The sequence below is a fragment of the Silene latifolia genome, chromosome Y (assembly GCF_048544455.1).
Source record: "Silene latifolia isolate original U9 population chromosome Y, ASM4854445v1, whole genome shotgun sequence".
NCBI lineage: Eukaryota > Viridiplantae > Streptophyta > Magnoliopsida > Caryophyllales > Caryophyllaceae > Silene > Silene latifolia.
In genome coordinates, this window is record NC_133538.1 from 433,135,478 (window position 1) to 433,158,153 (window position 22,676).

The following is a 22,676-nucleotide window of genomic DNA, read 5'->3' on the forward strand; positions in this document are numbered from 1 at the left end:
AAATGAAATTGCAATTTGTAATACTTTAAGGAAATTATAACAAACTAATGAAAACTAAACTACCCTAAGCTAATGTAACTACTGAAGTTTAGAGAGAATTCTACGTGGAAAAATATGTGTAAGAGAGATGCCCAAAAAGTATCGACCAAAGCTTCTATTTATAGGGGAACAAGGAAGTAACGTTCCGGCATAGAGGGGTCTAACCCCGATCGGGGGCACCAAACCCCGATCGTGGTCGTGGCTTTCTAGCTCCGTTTTCTTAATTCCTCTTTTTAATGCTCAAGGAATCCAAAGTTGATGTTTAATGCCTTGTTTAATCACCCAGTTAAGCTCTTAAAACACGGCATCCAATATATTCTAGCATCCTAAGCTTCCACCTAGTTGGATTTGAATTGTTGGGCTTGACTTGAATTTGACTTGATTTTGCATTTCTCATTTCAATCCACATCTTCATGCATGCAATTCCCATGAAACACTAAAATGTTGGTCCAACTAATGGTCCACTCCTAGCCTTGTATACTAGCTCTTGCAAATTTGTTAGAAATAAGCTCCTAAAAGCTCAAGTTCCTACAAAATGTGACAAATCATGCAAAGACAACTAGAATACAATATTAGCTCATAAAACCACTAGATTAGTGCAAATGATATATATATATTAGAGCTAAAGTAGGGGGTTATAATATATATAAAATGGACTTATCAAACTCCCCCAAGCTAAACCCTTGCCTGTCCTCAAGCAAACACACAATACAATATATGATAAGGACAAGGGTACGAGCAAAAATCATCACATCCAAATGCAATTCCCGTCAAGTAACTTTAGAGCAAAATGAATCAAATCCCAAAACAACACGGGCTTAGAGAAAATGCAACAACATGGATGAGATTTATATGACGGCGTAGCATGAATGACTTCAAATGGACATTTCGACTCTTGCATGATCTTATTGACATCAGACACCTGAAGGGAAAAACACTCACACTCATATAATGAATAAGGCAATTTATATGTGAATGTGACACTCTCCTATCTATGACTCAAGAGAATGCGCCCGCAATCTAGTATGGTAGACATTCTAAATCAACAAGACAACACTAACAAGAATGCACAAATAGAATCCAAGAGAAGTGATAAAAGAGGCTAGGGGTCATGGGTAAAAAGGGGACAAACGAGTTTGGATATGTGGAGTTAAAGGTCAAGCTAATCAACAATCCAAACGAGCAAAGAGTGCTTAAATAACCCAATACCGATCTTATAGCAATAACCCATTGAACCAAAGCAGCATATGGCCCAAATTAAAACTTTTAAAACACAAAATGAACTTCCTTACTCAATTTCTTCATAAACTATGGAAGATCAATCATCTCTTTTTATTTTTCATCAAAACTTTCTTCTCCTTTTTTCATTTCATTTCTTTTCATCTTTCTTTCATTTTTTTCATTCCAATCATTTTTTTTTCCTTTTTTTCTTTCTCACTTTTCTTTCACAACACAACGGAAATTAGTGATCCCGTCAACATCATCAACCTCACAAAAGCACCCTAAACTCACCAAGATGGTTACTAGCTCAACAAGGTAGGCAATTTGAAATATAGCTAGAAACAAATATTTTATAGCATATAATGAGGAAAGGCTTAAAATGGGTGATGCATGTGAAAAATTATAACAATAATGCTTCATGTGCAAACTATCGTAGCAAGTCTAAGAATAAGGAACAAATGCCATACTTGTGCGTTTTGATGTAACGCACACCAAGAGGAGAAACTACACACACCTAAATGAGACCGGGTAAAGATGTATCGGCCTTTTTGGAGGCTTTACCTTACCATTTATGTAGCTTACCAATGTCAAGATCAAGCCTATTTTGTCCAAAATTCGTCCCCCACCCACTATGTCAAGAGATCCCCATGTAAGCAAACCCGTAAAATGTGTGATTCATTAGCTTATAAAAAGCTACAATATGGGAAATGCAAAGAGGAAAGACATTATGCAAAAGACAAAAGGGTGGACACAACACACACTTTTTATGAAAATTTCCAATTTTGAAATTTTTTAGTTTTATATATTTCCCCTAACTAGACTCACTAAATCCCTCCCCCAAGCTAGAACAACACATTGTCCTCAATGTGTAAAACAAAGAAGAACACCCAACAAGGGGAGATGAGACGACACATGCGGAAATAAAGAAAGGAAAGAAAGCATACAACCGCGTAGAAGCTCCCTCAAGCTAGCTTGAAAACGGGGTAAAGTCCAATCCAAGTAGCAAAGTACCTGCGAAACACAAACTACTACATATGAAAGCAAGCTAAATTTCTTATTGTCCTAACTATTACATCAAAATCAAATGAAATTGCAATTGTAAATTATCTTAAAAAGCATAAATAGAACAAATTTTCCTGAATGAATATCCATTGGCCTCTAAAAAGCATGTCAACGCCTTTAGGAGTTGATCATATTCCTGTGCATGAGCAATACACAAGCATATGTAAGCAATTGATAAGATATAAGGGTTAATTGGAACGACAATAGGGTGAAGTTCAACCAAGAAAGTCGAACTATCGTCATCGTCATCCAATAATTCAAAATTATTAGATTGAAAAGACTCACATTGGGGAGGTAGAAAGGCAAAATGAGAAAAGATAGGCTCACGTGGTCTCGGTTTCTCTTAAGAAATTTTTTCCAAACGAGCCTGTAACACTTTGAGCTCCTCTTCGATGCGCAAATAGTGGAATTGGCGTGCTACCTCCCACATTTGACATTGGTTAGCCATGAAATCAAAGAAATGCCAAAGTTCTAGCCCGATCATGTAGTAAACACTCCCATTACTCAAATTTAGAGCCAATTCACGGGTCTCAATATCCATGCCATCAAGCACGAGTTGAACCATGTAATCCTTATCAAGGACATGTCCAAGAGAGAGGAGACTATCGCAAAAATGGTAGAACCGGGCAAAATAGTCATAAAAAGGCTCATCTTTGAGTTGAGGGACGAATTCGTCATTCATTATGAAAGGCCAAGCTTTATTACCTACAAAATAGGCACTAAAACTACAAAGAAATTGTGAGAAGATCCCATGGAATAAGTGTTCCCCGGGTTAAAATAAAATAAGATAGAATCCAACAACTAATTAGCAAACAAAACCGTGCTCCCCGGCAACGACACCAAAATTTGACAGGCTATCGCACACCTATGCAAAAAATAAATACCCTAGACACAAATGAATGTAGTACGTAGGGGTCGAATCCACAGAGAGACGGTAGTTGTTAATTAATTGTTATGGAGTGAATTTTATCTTGAGTCGATGCGGTTGATTAATTGATTTGATTTATGTTGATGTAAAAAACAATAATAAAGAAACAGTCTGGGAAGTCGGGTCACACATGCAAATATATGTAAATGTTTTATGTCAAACTCGGATTAGATAGTAATAATGATAATTGTTTAGGCTTAAAGACACCCACCTCTCGATATTAGTGTCAACCATAGAACGGGTCCTAACAGTCTCTCGATATGGCTAGGTCGTCTACTAAAACATACTTAGACTAATTCATTTTCGTGTCTCTCGACTTATAAAAATGAATTAACAAATTTCATCTAAGACAATGGCCAATAATCAAAGATTAACAATAAGTTATAAGCATGTTATAGAAACTATTATGTGATCACTAAGCATCCTAATTTATCATGTTACAAATACTTTTTATGCATGGCTCCCTTTATTCCCTAGACAAGATATACTACTCTTGCATTATATAAATTAAGCTAATGATGAACAAAATGATAAACATAATGATAAATAAATAATACTAGAAATGAATTACTTCAACAATGGAAATGGAAATGGAATTGAAGAACAATGCAAAAGGAAATAACTTGGAAATGAAATTGCAATTTGTAATACTTAAAGGAAATGATAACAAACTAATGAAAACTAAACTACCCTAAGCTAATCTAACTACTGAAGTTTAGAGAGAATTCTACGTGGAAAAATATGTGTAAGAGAGATGCCCAAAAATTATCGACCAAAACTTGTTTCTAGGTGAAAGCTTTAGTATTCCGGAGTAGTATTGAGTCGGAATCGTGTTATTTGAAGTGCTAAAATGTAACGGTGATAGGTTACTCGACATTATGTCAATTTTGTGTGTTTATATGTTGTAGTATACTCATATGTGTTTACATGTTTTACATGTTTATTGTTGAATAAGTTTGTATGTGAAACCATCTGATGGTTGTTTGAGAAATTTCTAGTCTTTTGGTTACATGAGTTTTTACATGGATGAATTGGGTTAGTTACATGGATGAATTAACGAGTAAACCATCTTATTCATGCTTAATATTTGTGTTTAATTAGGACATGAAATTGTTAGTTTGTAAACTTTGAGTTGAGAGTAATTGGGTAAAGTTAGTTGCTTGGATATGTAAACTATTGATTTCTCTCTCATGTATACATATGAAATTCCTTGTCAATTACAGGTTCTTATTCAATTGGATTTTAGTCATAAGATAAGATTGATTTGGGGATAAAGACGTGGTTTGTATGTGTCGTGGGAAGTTACCGCAGCCACGGTTTCAGCCTAACCAGTTTTCGTATAATGGCCATAACTTCCTCGTTTCTTGATAACTTTGGGCTTATGACCTACCGTTAGAACCTTAAGAGGATAATCTATCACATCCAATTAGTTTCACCTCATTATCATATATAGAACTTATGTTATGACCGTTTAAAGTTGACCCTTATTGTAGTCGAGTACTAAACTTGTTGTTATAAATTGGGTTTTATGTTTCTTATTGGGTATGCATCTTAACCTTGGTTCTAATGCTTGTGTATGGTGTGTTGACACCTTTTTATTATTGGAGGCCCTTGCTTATGTCTCATTCACATGTTAAACGTCGGTTTTGGTTGTCAAGCTTAAATGCGGTTCCGTTTGGGTTTGTTTATATTTTTCCTAATGTTTCGCATTACTTAATTCATTTGTTATCGTTTGTTTATACTATGTTTGATTAACATGTAAATATTGAGTATAATATTTATTCATGTTAGAAAAGTATGAAATGATGCTCTATACTTCATATTTGAGTCCATATTCATTTGTTTACATTTTGCCACATGTTTCGTATCACTTAAGTTATTTGTTATCACTTGTTCTATTTTGAGCTCAAGTTACATAAAAATATGAAATATAAGGTTTATTCAAGTTATATAAGATTGAAATGGTATTATATATTCCACATATGAGTTTTTACAAGTTCATGGTCGAATCTTTATCGAGTTTTAAGTATGGAATGCTTATCTTGAACATCTACTTGTAATGAGTCGTACTCTTATGGGAATGTCATTATGCCGCGTTACTAGCTTGGCCATCTTTACGCCTTACTTGTGTCATTCTGCCAAGTATTGGTCTACACCGCTCTCGTGCCATTTTGCCGGGAGTTGGTTAATTTATGCTCATTCCGCCTCTTTCGTGTCGTTCTGCCGAATGTGGGTACTCGACTTCCGTTCTGTCGATCGAGTCTTGGATGCAGACTGTTCTGCCACATGTCAAATCGGGAACCATTCTGTCCCGAGAGTCTTGCCAGATTTAGACTAGGACTGAGTTATTATGATCATTATTGTCGTCCTACGAAGGGAATTATATCTAATAAGTAGTAAAGGTCTTGCTTGGTTATAGTTATTGGCATATGTCATTCAAGGCAAGAGTTACATCTTATTATGATTGGTTGTAAGAGTCTTGCTCCTATCGGATACTAGAGGTGAGATGCAAGCCTTCTAGTTGCGATATGATCGCCGGGATTGATGCTCCCATCCGTTCTTAGGGTGAGATGCAAGCCATAAATATGAATGTGATATTATTAGCCACGTCCCGTGCAATATTTGTTAAAAGGTTTTCAAAGAAATGGCTATGTTTTTTAACTACATGTATTGCGATGATTGATCACTCGTTTGTTTATCTCACATGACTTAAGTATTAGTCTTGTATAATTCAGATAGTTGTATATGTCACATTTCATTGGAATTCGTGCTTGTGATTAACTAACCATATCCATGTTCTTTCCTTTACCTTACCTATTTAAATATGCCTATGACATGCTCATTTGCTATTCTATTGATGCGTGTCCTAAATATAATGTTTTACACCCTATTTTACACGCATTTCAGAGCTCAATTATATGTAGTTTATGCTACTATTTGCCCCATTTCGTCTACTTTCGTATTTCTAGTAATATTGCAGATTTATGTGGAAATGAGTAGAAATTGAGCTAAATCCGTCCCCGAGTACCTTGCATTGCATTTGACGTGAAGTATTTACTCAAGAAATGAACTTGGTGCGCATTTCGAGGCCTGAAAGACAATTTTATGAAGAATTAGAAACGGATTACCAACTATAGTGGTCGATCGACTGCTGCCCATGGTCGATTGACCGGAGCACGACTTACAGTAGCTCCTGTTCAGCGCTGTCCAGTCGATCGACTGCCTTGCATGGTCGATCGACCAGACCGTTGATTCTGACGCAAATTAAAAGGACGGGAAGTTAGAAGCCCATTGTATATTAGGTTTAGGAATAAGTGTTACGTGATATTCTTATATAATGTAATCTTAGTTTTTCAGAATAATTATCAAGTTTTTATCAAGTCTTTCATCATTAAAATTTATTAGGGTTCATACATTAGCTTAGAATATTTTTCCGTCAATAAAAGTTTATTTTCCGCATCCGGTCTTCATCTTTCCTTCCTGTTTCATACGGTATTTCTCTATTCTATTATTCAGTATTCGCGGCTTTATTTCGTTCATAGATTAGAAATTGCTAGAGTAGTATTCCCAAAGCCAATTATCGTTTCATGTTATTTGTTTGTTTAGTTAATTTAATCATGAATTTAGTAGCTTTATTCGTAAATCCTATTGTTGTTTTTGTCATAATCATGAGTAGCTAAACCCCATGTGCTAGGATGTAGGGAATCTGTAGTATAGGCGGCATTAGAGTAGTAGACCTGGAATCGCGCCACGGTCGATCGACTGGGTTTCCTGGTCGATCGACTGGCCACGTGAGATCAGCTTCGTTTTAATTAATTAAATTGCTATATTTGACGAATCGAGTGCACACGACTAGTTGAATGTTTAGGAATTGACCGACCCAATAAAGATCGAAAGATAGGGGAGGGAAATAGACTACCTAATTGAAACGACTAAATTAATAAGATCGAGAGATAAGTTAATTTAGACTTTTAAATCACTTTTCAGGACGAAAGTTAGCATTAGTGATATTAGGGACCTGTAGCGAGATTGAAAGATGCTACCTGTTAAGAAAGGACCGAAAGGACTTCTTATTTGCCCGTCTCACGTGTTTGTTTTAGACCTACTTAGTATATTGCCGCCGAAACTATAGTGAACCGACCATCTTAGCACCCGTTCAATATTTGTTTTCACCTACTTCTTTTATTAGCTCGTTTATTTTAGTTTTGTTGCCATTAGTATAGACCAACTCAAAACAAACCCCCACTCACTTGTTACCTTAGACTAGAATTTGACAACTATAAATTACATTCGCCTCTCTGTGGTTCGACCCTGACTGCCACTATCTATAGTAGTAGTTTGGAATTATAAATATTATTTTTGACACCTTACGACGGGTATCAAATTTTGGCGCCGTTGTCGGGGAGGCAATCGTTTAAATTTTTAGTTGTTTTTATTTTAGTATTTTCTCAGTTTAGGGGACATCTGTTCCTTAAAATATTCTCATATTCTTCTTGTAGTTTCATCTTATGCGCAGGTCTCAACAAGGCGAATTACTTCCCCTTGATCTCGAGCTTGAGAGGACTTTGCGCGTGAAGAGGAGATTATTTCAAGAACAACAGTTAGAGGAAGAGCTTGGTTCTCATTCTAGTTTATACGAGAACGAGCTTTTTGAGGAGGATCCCCCTTCGTCACCTATTTCTACTTCCTCAGCTGAGACCGTCACATCTCCAGACATGGCTGAAGAAGCGAGTATAGCCAGTCACTCTGAGCCGACAGCTGAGAATCTCTATAAGGGATTCGCATTACCGGGGACGGATAGAAAATTCGAGCCGAAACCATCTTATATCAACTTGATTGAGAGGAATCAATTCAGGGGAGCTGCAAATGAAGATGCAGCCAAACACATGGAGACGTTCCTTGACTACTGCTGTTCCATACCCCCACCGATCGGTGTGACCCAGGACCAGGTGAAGGAGACTATGTTCATATTCTCTCTTCGTGATGCTGCAAGGGAGTGGTACCGAGACCTGGATCGAGCTGCTAACGGGATCACTGATTGGAAGTCGCTAGCCCTAGCATTCTACAAGAAATATTTCTCTCCCTCGAAGACCAATGCCATTAGAGCTCAGATCACGAGCTTTAAACAGGGTCTTGATGAGAATTTTCATGAGGCGTGGGTCCATTTCAAGAAGCTGGTGCGAACTATTCCGCACCATGGGTTCGAGAAATGGAGCCTATGCAACCAATTTTATAATGGGCTTGATGACGATCAGAGGGCTATCCTGGATGCGGCAGCTAATGGCAGATTCCAGGAGAACGTTGGAGAAACTAAAGGGTGGAAAATTATTCCCATAAAGCTGAGTATGGAAATTCCAGGGGAAATCAAAGAAGAGCTGCTGAATCCCCTTCTGTAGCTGCATTAGAGGCTCTTACGGCGAGATTTGATAAGTACGAGTTGGGAGGAGCTTCAAAAGGAGGGATCTATCAAGTGAATGCTGTGTCAGATGGTCCTTTCGTCTGCAAAAGATGCGGAGCTGAGGGACATGTTTCAGATTTTTGTCCTAATCCCTATGAGTCTTGTGCTGCTTTTCAACATTATAGGCAGACAAATACTTATTTTGAGCCGAATGTCCATCCAAACTTGAGGTGGAGTAGCCAAAATGTCCAAAATCCGACTCCACCCCCACAGCAGCAATAACAAAGTTATGTGCCCCCTCATAAGCAACAGTAGTTTCAAAAGCCTCCGTATGTCCCGCAGCAGCAGCAGCAGTCCCATGGCTCCGATTTTGCCGAGCTGAAGAATTTGTTGCTGAAAGAGTCTCAAGCTAGAGAGGCCAGGATGAAAATGTTGGAGAGCCAAATTTCTCAATTGGCTAGAAAGAGTGCAACTCGAACTCCGGGGCAATTACCGTCTCAGCCGGATAAAAAAGAGACCCTAAATGCTATCACCTTGAGGAATGGGTCTACCCTTGATGGGCCCGCTATGGTTGAGGATGTCACTGAAAAAGATGAGGCGGAACCGAGCAAGAAAAAGGCCGTGGTGAACAGTAGCAAGAAAAAGACGATCAGCAGGTATGTCAGTCGATCGACTGACATACCCGGTCGATCGACTGAAACGCGAAACAAAACGACTTACGGTCTGAGAAGTCGGTCGATCGATGACCAACATGGTCGATCGACTGACAACGCTGCTAATATTGAACCTTTTCGTCCTCCAATGCCTAATAACTTGAGGGACCACTTATTTCGGGGTACGACGACTCCGGAATTATTGAGGCAAGACCCAAATGTTGATGGGTCAGTCCCGGTTCCAAAGTATGACCCAATGACGATTAATGGCTCATTTTTGAGACGGTCTGAAGAAGGTTCAAGCTTCAACAAGGAGAAGGTAGTGAATTTTCAGCCTAAATCCACCGATGCCGGTGTAAGAGATCTAGAGGAGAGGGCTAAGTTGCTTCTTAAAGCCCCCTATCCGGAGAGATTGGTGCCGACGAAGGAACAGGTATCATTTAACAAATTTGAAAATGTTATTCGTAGCTTAAATGTACAAGTTCCTTTTCTTGATTAGTTAATCAAGTGCCTGCTTACATGAAATTTATGAAGCAACTTTTGTCTAAAAAGAAGTCACTTGAAACTGTGCAATCTGTCGCACTAACTGAGGAGTCATGTTCTTATTTGACCCATACTGCACCTCACAAGCTAGAAGACCCAAGTAGCTTTTCAGTCCCATGTAGTATTGACACTTTTTCTATTGAGAAGGCCTTGTGTGACCTAGGAGCCAGTATTAGTGTAATGCCTATGAGTCTTGCTAGGAAGTTGAAATTGACTAGGTTTGCAGTCAATAACATGACAGTATAGATGGCTGATCGATCTGCGGTCCAGCCTATAGGAGTCTTAGAGGACATTCATGTGCAAATAGGAAAGTTCTTTTTCCCTGTTGACTTCGTTGTGTTAGATATGCCCGAGGATGCTCACATTCCTATCACTTTGGGTAGACCATTCCTGCACACTGCTGGTGCAGTTATAGATGTTGGCTCAGGGACATTGACTTTTAAGGTAGAGAAACATTCCATTGTCTTTGCCCAGACAGCTAAGAAGAGGAACCCTATGTGGCCAGTCACTTGTTATACGGTTTCTGAAAAGAAATGTTATTTTGTGCTTTCTGACATGCCTACCCCTATGCCTATTCCTGTTGTAACACCTCCGCCCCAGATTGGGAGCAAATTTGAGGAAGAATCTTCTGTTTTGACTATTGCAGGAGCTGGTTTGGGGAAGCAGGAGCCGCACGTTGCTCCAGCTGTGAAGGAGCCAATCGTTCAAAGAGGCGGCTTAGGATGTCTTAGCTATGGCACTGATGAGGAGCCTGATGAGGAGCCAGTCAAAGTGATGGAGTCCGATTTGGATTTTGACGAGTCAGATGAAGTTATTGATTGGGGAGATGCTGAAGCTGTTGATCCGTCGAGTTCTGCGGATGTTGAAGTTGATAGGAGTGCAGCTAAGGAGATGAGCACTGTAGAGGCTACTTCTTGTAGCCAAGAGCCGAGCAAGTGGGCCATTCCGTGGCCATTCTTGATCAACTATTAGTTGATCAAGACTTAACAAAACATTTTATTGCTTTTTAAGACTATTTACCATTTTTTTTGTGCGCGAGACTTCACATTTTTAATAAGTTTGCGTAGGATTTTAAATACTTTAGACTGTTACTTTGGGTTTTGCGCAATTTTGGGCGCGTTATTATGTGTATTTGCAGGTTTATAGACAATGTTGGCTCAATTTATTGAGCTAATTCGAAGAAAATCACAACTTACAGCAGGTTTTCCAGTCGATCGACTGCCTCCTATGGTCCATCGACTGAGCTGCGACTTCCAGGAGCTTCTGTTCCTGTTCACACTGGTCGATCGAGTAGGTGATGTGGTCGATCGACCATGTTCGCTGCTGTACCTGTTTTCGATCATTCCCCTGCTGTGTTTGGTCGATTTGCGGAGTTGAGGGAGTCTTTTCTCCACTTTATTCTCCGACTCATTTCTGTTTAATTCCGTTTCTTTATTTTACACATAATTTTGCGTTTAATAAATTGTTTTCTCGGATTACGCGTGATATTTTCTGTCTTTTCAGGTACCTATGGTAGTACTGCTGGCTACTAAAACCTCCTAGCTCGCGCTGGTTTGGGGAGGTTTCCTTTTGCTGCGCTTAAAGTCTTGTGAGTTTCCGAGTCCTACCTTCATGTCTTATTTAGTTAATATAACGCAAATTCCCGTTTCCCTTTTATTTCACTATATGATTTTGCACAATGGGGACGTTGTGTGATTTGGTTTGGGGAAGGATTTTGCATTGCATTCATATGTTTTATTGCATTTTTATTTCACGTTTATTTCAGTTTGCATTGTTTATTTCATTTCCTATATATATACAGAAAATTCAAAAAAAAAATTTGAAAAATTTGAAAAATTTGAAAAATTTCAAAAAATATCACGTTTACTTTAGCATATAGGTCGAGTCGGAACGGAAGTATTTCAATGATGACATTGCATTTTCAGCTGTTTATGCCTAAGCCTTGCTAATTGACATGTTATTGGTAGAATCATATGCATAGTCTACGAGTTTTCGTTAAATTTCTTGTTGAACTTGAGACTTGACTTTGATTTTTGGCAAACTACATCATTTTCCGAGGTTTAGAGCTTAGAACTGGTGACATCTATGACCAGTTTATCTAGGATTGTGAGTAGTACTCCTTATGAGACATGTTACATCAATATGCATACGTATGAACCTAATTCGCTTAATACCTATATGCATTCGGGTTCGTGGTTAGTTGACACATATGGAAGAGGTCACCCCTTTATTCATTTTGCCCATAAGCTCCACACTGCCAGAAATAGCCTTTTTGTCCCGATAACTACATCCTACACTTAGCCTTCCCTTGTCAAGCTATTATTTTATGTTCTTGGGATTGTTACATTGTTTTTGGTAGCTAATGCTCATTTTGAGATGATGTTTGGAAGATGAAAAAGGAAGGAAAGAAGAAAAAAAAGAACTTGAAAAAAGAGAAGAAAAATGATCCGAAAAAGAGAAAAGAGAAGATGAGTGCTGTACTGTAGAGGGCGGTCGATCGACTTGCCATCTTGGTCGATCGACTGAAGCCCGAGAAAAGAGAAAATAAAATCACGTGTTGCAATCGTTATGAGTTGGTGATTTTATATTCCCATGCTTTATTATCATCATTTGGGGAATTACAATTATATCGGAGATTGTGAGATTTGTGCTTGCTATTAGCACCGTTTCGATTGAAAAATCTTGAGCAAGAAGTTGGATGTTGTTATAATTTGGTTCCCTTAGTTACTAGCTTGGGTTTTAACTCTGTTTTTATCATTTATCTTAGCCCTTCTTCCCCATACCTCACATATCCATATTTACCTCGGCATGTGTCATGGTCATTTGTTTGGTTGGAATGCATATGTACGGTTGTAGAGATTATTTTCATATTAGATTGCAGGCATGTTCTTATAGGTCGTGGTTAGGTGAGTGTCAATACAAAATGAATTCTTTCTATCTTTACATTTTATTCACCTGTGCTTATGTGTGATATGAGCGACCCGTGAGAGTCCGATTTGATAAGTCTCTATAGTTGATAGTTCAGCAATTTTTAACTACTTCATAACTCGTTTGCATGATTCATGTTGCTAATTGATTGTTAGTTGTTGCATTAAATTGGTTTAGGCTATTCGGTTTGCATTTCGCTCTGCGATTGAACTTGTTCCATTAGGTTTTAGGATCGAGTCTAGTTCTTGCTTGGGGACAAGCAAGGGTTTGGTTTGGGGAAGTTTGATGCGTGTCCTAAATATGATGTTTTACACCATATTTTACACGCATTTCAGAGCTCAATTATGTAGTTTATGCTACTATTTGCCCCATTTCGTCTACTTTCGTATTTTTATGTAATATTGCAGATTTATGCGGAAATGAGTATAAATTGAGCTAAATCCGTCCCCGAGTACCTTGCATTGCATTTGACGTGAAGTATTTACTCAAGAAACGAACTTGGTGCGCATTTCGAGGCCTGAAAGACAATTTTATGAAGAATTAGAAGCGGATTACCAACTATAGTGGTCGATCGACTGTTGTCCATGGTCGATCGACCAGAGCACGACTTACAGTAGCTCCTGTTCAGCGTTGTCCAGTCGATCGACTGCCTTGCATGGTCGATCGACCAGACCGTTGATTCTGACGCAAATTAAAAGGACGAGAAGTTAGAAGCCCATTGTATATTAGGTTTAGGAATAAGTGTTACGTGATATTCCTATATAATGTAACCTTAGTTTTTCAGAATAATTATCAAGTTTTTATCAAGTCTTTCATCATTAAAATTTATTAGGGTTCGTACATTAGCTTAGAATATTTTTCCGTCAATAAAAGTTTATTTTCCGCATCCGGTTTTGATCTTTCCTTCCTGTTTCATACGGTATTTCTCTGTTCTATTATTCAGTATTCGCGGCTTTATTTTGTTCATAGATTAGAAATTGCTAGAGTAGTATTCCCAAAGCCAATTATCGTTTCATGTTATTTGTTTGTTTAGTTAATTTAATCATGAATTCAGTAGCTTTATTCGTAAATCCTATTGTTGTTTTTGTCATAATCATGAGTAGCTAAACCCCATGTGCTAGGATGTAGGGAATCTGTAGTATAGGCGGCATTAGAGTAGTAGACCTGGAATCGCGCCACGGTCAATCGACTGGGTTCCCTGGTCGATCGGCTGGCCACGTGAGATCAGCTTCGTTTTAATTAATTAAATTACTATATTTGACGAATCGAGTGCACGCGACTAGTTGAATGTTTAGGAATTGACCGATCCAATAAAGATCGAAAGATAAAGGAGGGAAATAGACTACCTAATTGAAACGACTAAATTAATAAGATCGAGAGATAAGTTAATTTAGACTTTTAAATCACTTTTCAGGACGAAAGTTAGCATTAGTGATATTAGGGACCTGTAGCGAGATCGAAAGATGCTACCTGTTAAGAAAGGACCGAAAGGAATTCTTATTTGCCCGTCTCACGTGTTTGTTTTAAACCTACTTAGTATACTGCCGCCGAAACTATAGTGAACCGACCATCTTAGCACCCTTTCAATATTTGTTTTCACCTACCTCTTTTATTAGCTCGTTTATTTTAGTTTTGTTGCCATTAGTATAGACCAACTCAATACAAACCCCCACTCACTTGTTACCTTAGACTAGAATTAGACAACTATAAATTACATTCGCCTCTCTGTGGTTCGACCCTGACTGCCACTATCTATAGTAGTAGTTTGGAATTATAAATATTATTTTTGACACCTTACGATGGGTATCATCTATCTTGCTTTCTCTTACTGTTCTAACATGAATGATCCCATGCTTATTTATTCAAGTGAATTGTATCCCGTATTCTTTATGCCTTGCTTTATTTGAGTTATTTGTTATATTCATTTTGATATAATTTTGCTGGGAGAACCTTGAGTTACTCGCCACTGACTGTGGCGTTCATGTTTACATGAATGACAGGTATTAGTTAGTGCATTTATGGGGTGAAGACATGTGTGAGTTAGCGAGTACCTTGACCGTTGGATTTTTGTCTATCGTTATGCTTAGACTCACTTTTAGGCTTGTTATTCGTGGGATATCTTTTCCCCTATTTTGCTGGACTTGGTTTGTAATAACCTAACTTTACTTATAATTGCACTCGTTTTATTTTGTTAGTGACTCCCGCATGTTAGACTTTAACTAATAATAAGAAATTTTTAAAATTTCATAATTTCCGCCTAAATTTATTAGTTATATTTTATGCATTATCGCAGGGTGTCACAGTTGGTATCAGAGCCTATGATGCTCCTGACGCACACACGTGTACCCCGAATTTAAATTTGAACTTGACCTTAAATAATAAACGAGAGATGGGTAGAAATAAGGACCTATGTTGGTAGTCTCTTTGTGTATGTCTTGTGGTAGGTTCTAACATGTTTGTTGATTGTCAATTACTGATTTTTGTGCCCTTGGATCTATGATCGTGAGCTTACCAATGTGGCGATCAATATTTGGTGCCTATTGCCGGAAATTGAATATTTATTCAACCTTTTGAAGAACGCTTCTACTTTCTCGAAGATATTCCTCAATCTTAGTGTACCTTGCCTCATTCTTTACCTTTTAATGGTATTTCTCTTCTAAACTATCTCTCTTTTTTTACCTTTGAAACTAGTTTGGTACCCATCCAACCTATCCTTCGTTTTTTTTGTCTATCCTTCCATAATACCTTGTATATAGATCTCTCTCTCTTGAAGAATGTTGCTACCCTTCCCGAAGATCCTTCCTCCCTTGGAGTACCCTGTCTTATCCTTTTATCCTTGTGTTTCTTTACTTTTTGAAACTCTCCTCTTATACCTCGGAAACTACTTTTGTAATTTTCCTTCTTATAAGACCCCTCATGTTGCACCTTAATTTTTTTTAGGAGATGTTAACCTTGGTTGGATAATTTTGGCTTTTGAGGAGATCTTGTGTAGTTGAACCCTAACCCTTGCTTTGAGAGGTTGTGTTTTTGGGAAAGCTTTGCTAGTATGGTAAGACATACCTTGGTGATTTTATGCCTAGCTTGGCATAAAGTGGGTGGGATTGATTGGTGTAATTCTTTGTGTAAGGTATGGGTTGTATATGTTACTAATGTTATAAGAGTTAACTTTGTTAATCGTATTTGGGATTTGAAAGCTTGATAGGTTGACAATTGCTACGTTAGGTTTAAACATGGAGTGAAGTCATGATATGAGCTTGGAAGAAAACCACATTTTGGATGTTAATGACCATGTATAGATTGGTGATGTGATTTGATATTAGTTGGCTCTTGAGAATTTTTGAGTTGAGAGATAGACTTAGTATTGAGAATTCTTTGTTAACCCAATAGTTTTCGAAACTTTGAGGTTGTGTTGAATACTTGAGATAAATGGGATATTTTTACAGTTAAGTGTAGTTCCGCTTTTGAGAATCCGAAATGGGTGAAAGGATAGAGGGACTCGATATTTTATTGATTTGCCAACTTGGGTGATTATGTATCTTCCTCTAAAGAGTGTGTAGTTGAGTGGATTTCCCTGAAAGGAGTTGTAGGTTGTCTTGTTACTTGTTTATTCGAAATGAGAACCTTGTGGAAAATTTTGAGGAACTTGTTCCGGGAATTTAGGACTTTGAATTGAGATCAATGATTGAGGAATTTACAATGATGTGATTTGACGCTAGTTGGATATGAGTATAACTTTGTTAGTAGTTTTGATCTTTTTTTATGCGGAAGTTGTTTGTAGATGCTTTATTTTTGGGAGTTGTTGAATCCCAATATTGGTGAAGTATTTTGTTTCGTGGAATAGCTTAGGAGTAAACTGACGTAAGTTAGATTGAGTAAACCCTTGGGAGTAATGTGGTTATGAGATTGGTTTTCTAGGGATGTTTGAGGAACCGTTTAGGATGAAGTTGTTGTTTGTAATTGGAGTGTGTGGTGTTCCCATGTGCCTAGTTTCCTCTCCTCTTTGACCATAAGCCTTACCGTTCATACCCCTCTTACTCGTTTCATTGTGCTCCTCCTTTGAGATTGGTGCTAGTGGCCTATAAAATTCTATCTTCTTTCACCTCCTTGTTGACCTTATCATGGCTCTCTACTCTTAAAAGTTCGGTTTAGATCCTTTTTTGTTTGTTGTGTGTAGACTTCTTTATCGTGATTTGTGATTGTTATACCCGAGTTACTTTTAATTTTGCTCGATTTCTAACTAGTTTTGGTTCATTTTTTATTCCTTGTCGAAGTTTAATCTTACATTTTCAAAAACTTGACTTCTTTTTTTTTAGTTTGAAAATGGATCTTTTACTTTCAATTTGGCTTTCTCAGAAGAAAATTTAAGCGAATTCTCATTTTCATTCGGTTTTAACGTTGATGGGATATTAGGACTCGTTATTGGAGACGTCTAATAACTAGTTCTACGCTTGTCGGCGCATGATTTTGTCTTTGACCTTGGATTTGGAATGTTGGTGTTCTTGAATGCGCAACGAGAACTCTTTCGTTCCTTTGACGAGAAACTTGTGCTTTTAGAAAATTCTTTCCTAAATTTTTTTGAAGTAATTCTAAATTTTATGATATCACACCTTGTAATGTTTTGGTTGTCGACTTCGAAAATCCGACTTGATCTTTAAAATTTTTCATTTTCTACTATCAAGTTTCGAGGATGAAACTTTTTAAAAGGTGGGATTTTGTAACACCCGCGAATTTAACCTAATGGGTAATTTATTAAAATCGCTAATTTAATAATACTCGATTTTAATTGGTATATTATTTATTTGGTTTTATAATTTCAAAATCGTGTTTTCGTTTCTAAAAAATAATTTGGTTTTATTTGGACCCGGAATGTCTTAAAAGTCGTAGTGTGAGTCTTTTTAGTTCAAAACCGAGTCACAAACCAAGTGCCTTTGTTATTGGGCCAAAACAAATCTATGGACCATCTTTAAAACAACAAAAACTCCTTCTTTTAGGGTTTCCCTTCTAATTTTTTAGCAACTTTTCTTCATCTTCTTCCTTAGGAAAAATGAGATTTCCACCATTAAACCTTCAAAAACTCAAAGCTTAAGACGGATGCCATTTCTTCGTTTCTCAACGAAATCCTATGATTTTTGTACCAATCTTCTCCTCTCCTTCTCCTATTTCTTTCTATGTAAGAAAAATCTTACCTTTTGAACTTTTTAGAAAATTCATCTTTTTGTAAAATGAGTTTTCTAACCTCTTTTGTCTTAAACTTGTTTCTAGGTGAAAGCTTTAGTATTCCGGAGTAGTATTGAGTCGGAATCGTGTTATTTGAAGTGCTAAAAGGTAACGGTGATAGGTTACTCGACATTATGTCAATTTTGTGTGTTTATATGTTATAGTATACTCATATGTGTGTTAAAGTTTGAATCTTTACATGTTTTACATGTTTATTGTTGAATAAGTTTGTATGTGAAACCATCTTATGGTTGTTTGAGAAATTTCTTTTTTTTTTTTTTTTTTTGAGCAGAAAACCTGAAGGCCTTACTTCATTAAAAGAGAATAAAAAATAACAACATTGTTTGCAATCAGAGGTAGCACATCCGACCACATAAATCTACCAACTACTCTAGGTAAAAGATGAGGTAAAAAAATGTGCCTCGCTATTGTTTACGCGACTCGTATACGACCAAATAACAGAAGAAAACGAATTACATAACGTTAAAGTGTCTTGTAAAATCCGCGAAAACATGCTCCTTCCCGTAACCTTCTTCTTAAGACTCTCGATTACCGGCAAGCAGTCACTTTCCACAACAATCTTGGTATGTCCACGCCTCACCGCTTCACTAATGCCTTCCATAATAGCCACCGCTTCCACCATTTGCGAATCCCATTGTTGTTCCTGCACCAAAGAGACAACATACAAAACCGAACCCTTATCATCCCTACACACCACACCCACGCTCACACCTTCTCCTTCTTTGACACCTGTATTCACGTTAACTTTGACAAACTCCGGTTGTGGTGCAGCTCATGCCGTCCTCTCGTCATTAATCACACTACCCGACACCCCACCCTCTCGTCTGACCTATGTAAAACCCTCTCCTTCAATCTCCTCCATCACATCTTGCACCCTCCTTATAACACTATAAAAATCCACTTCCCTTGCATAAAAAACAACCTTATTTCGGTGCTCCCACAATGCCCAACACCCTACCATAAACAACGCATGTTCTCGACAGCCAAGCGCACGCCATTTAGCCTCCACCCAAACTCGCACCCATCCGTCCTCACTCCCTCATCTCCAAGCCCAATCCCTTCCAATACCCTCTCGGCAAAAGCACAATCACAAAAGTGATGAATACTCGACTCGACATAAGAATTACATAAAGATCATAAAGCAGACTCACCTCGAACTCGAGAAGCAATATTCGCCCTTGTTGCCAACGCCTCACTGCATAGTTGCCAAAAAAAGAGCTTCACTCGGGGCCAAACCGGGACTTTCCATAGCCTATTCCACAACCACTTTTCCCTCTCCCATTCCGATGCACCTTTTAGCTCCAGCTCATTCCTCCCCCCAGCCAGCCTTCGGTATACGGACCGAACCGTGTACATTCCATCCCTCTGCTCCTTCCAAAACTAAGTATCAGCAGGCCTAAAGGAAGTAAGCCGGATATTCCTGACCCTCTCACATTCGAAGGGAAGAAATATCGTATTAAGCAGGCCATCATTCCAACCTCCACCATACTTCGCCATGAGGTCAGCTACCACCATATCTTCTCGCCCCTGAACCCGAGGAGATAATATGTGCCCTGTTTGAGTCTCAGGCAGCCACACATCATCCCAAACTCGAGTCGATATCCCATCTCCAATTCGCCGCCTCCACCCACACTTCAACGCATCACGAGCCTCTAAAATACCCCTCCAAGTGTAGCTTGGGTTATGACCAAGACAAGCAGACATGACATCGCCTGATGGGTAGTATTTGGCATGCATAGTTTGAGCCCAAAGGCCCTCGGTTTCCGTCAACAATCTCCATACCTGATTACCAAGGAGAGCCATATTAAACAAATAAAAATCACGAAAACCTATGCCCCCTAAACTCTTCGACTGGCATAACTTTCTCCATGACACCCAACTAATCCCCTTTTTCCCTTCCTCGTGACCCCACCAAAATCGCGATATCAAGGATCAAAGCTCCTCACAAAAGTTGACGGGAATTTTAAAAATGCTCATAACATAGGTAGGAAGTGAATTGGCTACAGCCTTTATAAGAACTCCCATGCCCGCCCTAGACAAGATTTTTCCGCGCCAGCCATTTAGCCTCTTGCACAATTGATCTCTCAGAATATCCGTAAGAACCTTTTTGGAACGCCCCACCACCGTCGGAAGTCCCAGATATCGTGCCTGCTCATCCATTTCCACCACCCCCAACCTCGTAGCCAAATCACTCCTCTTCTGAAACGGTGCCCCCTTTACTAAAAGAGACAGTAGTCTTATCAAGACTAACCAATTGACCAGAAGCTTGCTCATACCTGCGTAAAATGCCATTAACCGCCTCGACTTCCTCCGTTCTCGTCCTCATGAATAAAATACTATCATCAGCAAACAAGAGATGAGATATAGGGGGGCATTACCAGCTATACAAACACCATGCAAACTATTCACCTCAACAGCCCGTCTCATTAGACTAGATAAAACTTCAGCACCAACAATAAATAAATAAATAAGGTGAAAAAGGGTCACCTTGTGGCAGTCCCCGAGACGACCTGAATTCCTCCGACGGCTGCCCATTAATAAGCACAGAAAAAGAGACCGATGTGATACAAGCCATGACCCATGAAATCCAACCCCTATCAAACCCCATCGTGACCAAAACTCTATTAAAAAAATGTCATTCAACTCTATCGTAAGCTTTCGCCATGTCGAGCTTTAAGTCCATAAACCCCTCAACGCTTCTCAAAATTTTCATATAATGAAAAACTTCAAAAGCGATCATAACATTATCCGAAATAGCTCGGCCGGGGATGAACGCACTCTGATTCTCAGAAACTATTCCACAAAGAAAAACTTCCAGCCAATTTGCAAGCACTTTAGAGACCAATTTGTACGCCACATTACATAAACTAATCGGCCTAAAGTCACGTATTTTGTCCGGAGTTTTATTCTTGGGAATTAGCATAATACTCATTTTATTCAGCTCTCTAGGCGACCTTTCCCCACGAAGAATAGCTAAGACCGTCTCAAGAACCACCGGCCCAATAGTGCTCCAATAAGTTTGATAAAATAACCCATTCATTCCATCCGGGCCCAGAGCTTTGAGAGGATGCATCTGGTTCAAAGCGTCTAGCACCTCATCTTCACTGTAGTCGTGCCTAAGGATCGCATTCATATCATCAGTAAACCGCTGCTCAATCCCCTCCAAAATATCATCAGGGACAGCCGGATTTGCCGTAAAAAATAACTGTTGAAAGTAGCTGTTAGCAACACTACCCACGGCCTCATCCCCGCACCTCGTAATACCCTCATCATCCACTAGTTTATCAATAAAATTCGTCCGTTTTCGCTCCTCTGCTCTCGTATGAAAAAATTTTGTGTTTTTGTCCCCATCCTTTAACCACAAAGCTCTCAACCGTTGTCTCCAATATTGCTCCTCTTGTCTTCTCAAATTAGCAAGATCAGCAACCAATTTACGTCTTTTTTGAACATTTTCAACAGTTCTCACCATTTCATCTAATTTGCCCAAATGTTTTTGTTTTTGCGTAATACTTCGGCTAATCTTATTGATATTAGTGCCCTTCCACTTTCGCAACTCTCTTGCACACTCATCCAAAACGTGCACCAGACTACCCTTCCCACGCTCCACACCCCTCTCCACCGCCTCATCACACCCTTCCTCTACGACCCAAATATGTTTAAACCTGAAACAACGTTTCCTAACCACCCCTTCCTCTCTACTATTTAGGACAAGTTTTATAGGCGCGTGATCCGACCACACTCTATTAAAGTAAAAGAGTCGAGCATATGGGAACAAATCCATCCACGAAGACAAACACAACGCTCTATCAAGTATGCTCTGGCGATTTGCTTCTCCCACCCGACCGTTGTCCCACGAAAAATTATACCCTTCCCATGGAGAATCTCTCAACCCACAATCATCGACTGCTGCACGAAAGTTATTCATTTGGCATTGGGGCCTGCTATCCCCCTTCATCTCGGTCGAAAAAAGTATCTCATTGAAGTCACCGATACATACCCAAGGCAACTGGGACTGCCTACCCAAGAGCCTAAACAGCTCCCATGAAATATGACAATCAGACACCGCTGGCCAGCCATAAAAACCCGTAAGTCTCCATTCCCCTTCTACTCCACTCACCTTGAAGTCCATATGATGGTTAGAAGCAGAAATAAACGTACAATCGATCACCTTTCTCCATAACATTGCTAGCCCACCCGATCTCCCCACACTATCCACCTCCATACCATAAATACCATCAAACCTCTCCCTCACCCTCCTCAGCTCACGACTACTCAACTTTGTTTCACATAAAAATAGAATGGTCGGGGCCTCTCTCTGAACCAGAGCCTGGAGAGCCATGACAGTGTCGGGGTTGCCCAGGCCCCGACAGTTGATGCTTAAGATATTCATTAGGCCCGGCGGGGTTGATCTACGTCAACCTCTACCCCAGGTACAATGACGCCCTCGTCTAAAGGTAACTTCACCCGCTTGTGACCACCCTCCACTAGCTGCTCCTCTCTCCTCCTCTGCATGAACTCATTTTTCTTATCCACTTCTCCCCCCTCATTCTTTTTTCCTCCCTCCCCACCTGGCCTCAACAGCCGTGTCTAGCTCCTCTTTCCTCCCCCTGCTATATCCCCCGACACCCCCACAATTGAAACTGATTACTCTCCCGCCATCTCTCCA

The 22,676-nt window shown here is 39.1% G+C and overlaps 1 protein-coding gene across 1 annotated transcript; it reads right to left on the reverse strand.

Moving 5' to 3' along the window:
• Positions 1-20,645: 20,645 nt before the first annotated feature.
• Positions 20,646-22,349, reverse strand: LOC141632585 (uncharacterized). The gene has a single exon (XM_074445123.1). The coding sequence runs from the start codon at positions 22,347-22,349 to the stop codon at positions 20,646-20,648; it is 1,704 nt and encodes a 567-aa protein (XP_074301224.1).
• Between the last annotated feature and the right edge of the window lie 327 nt (positions 22,350-22,676).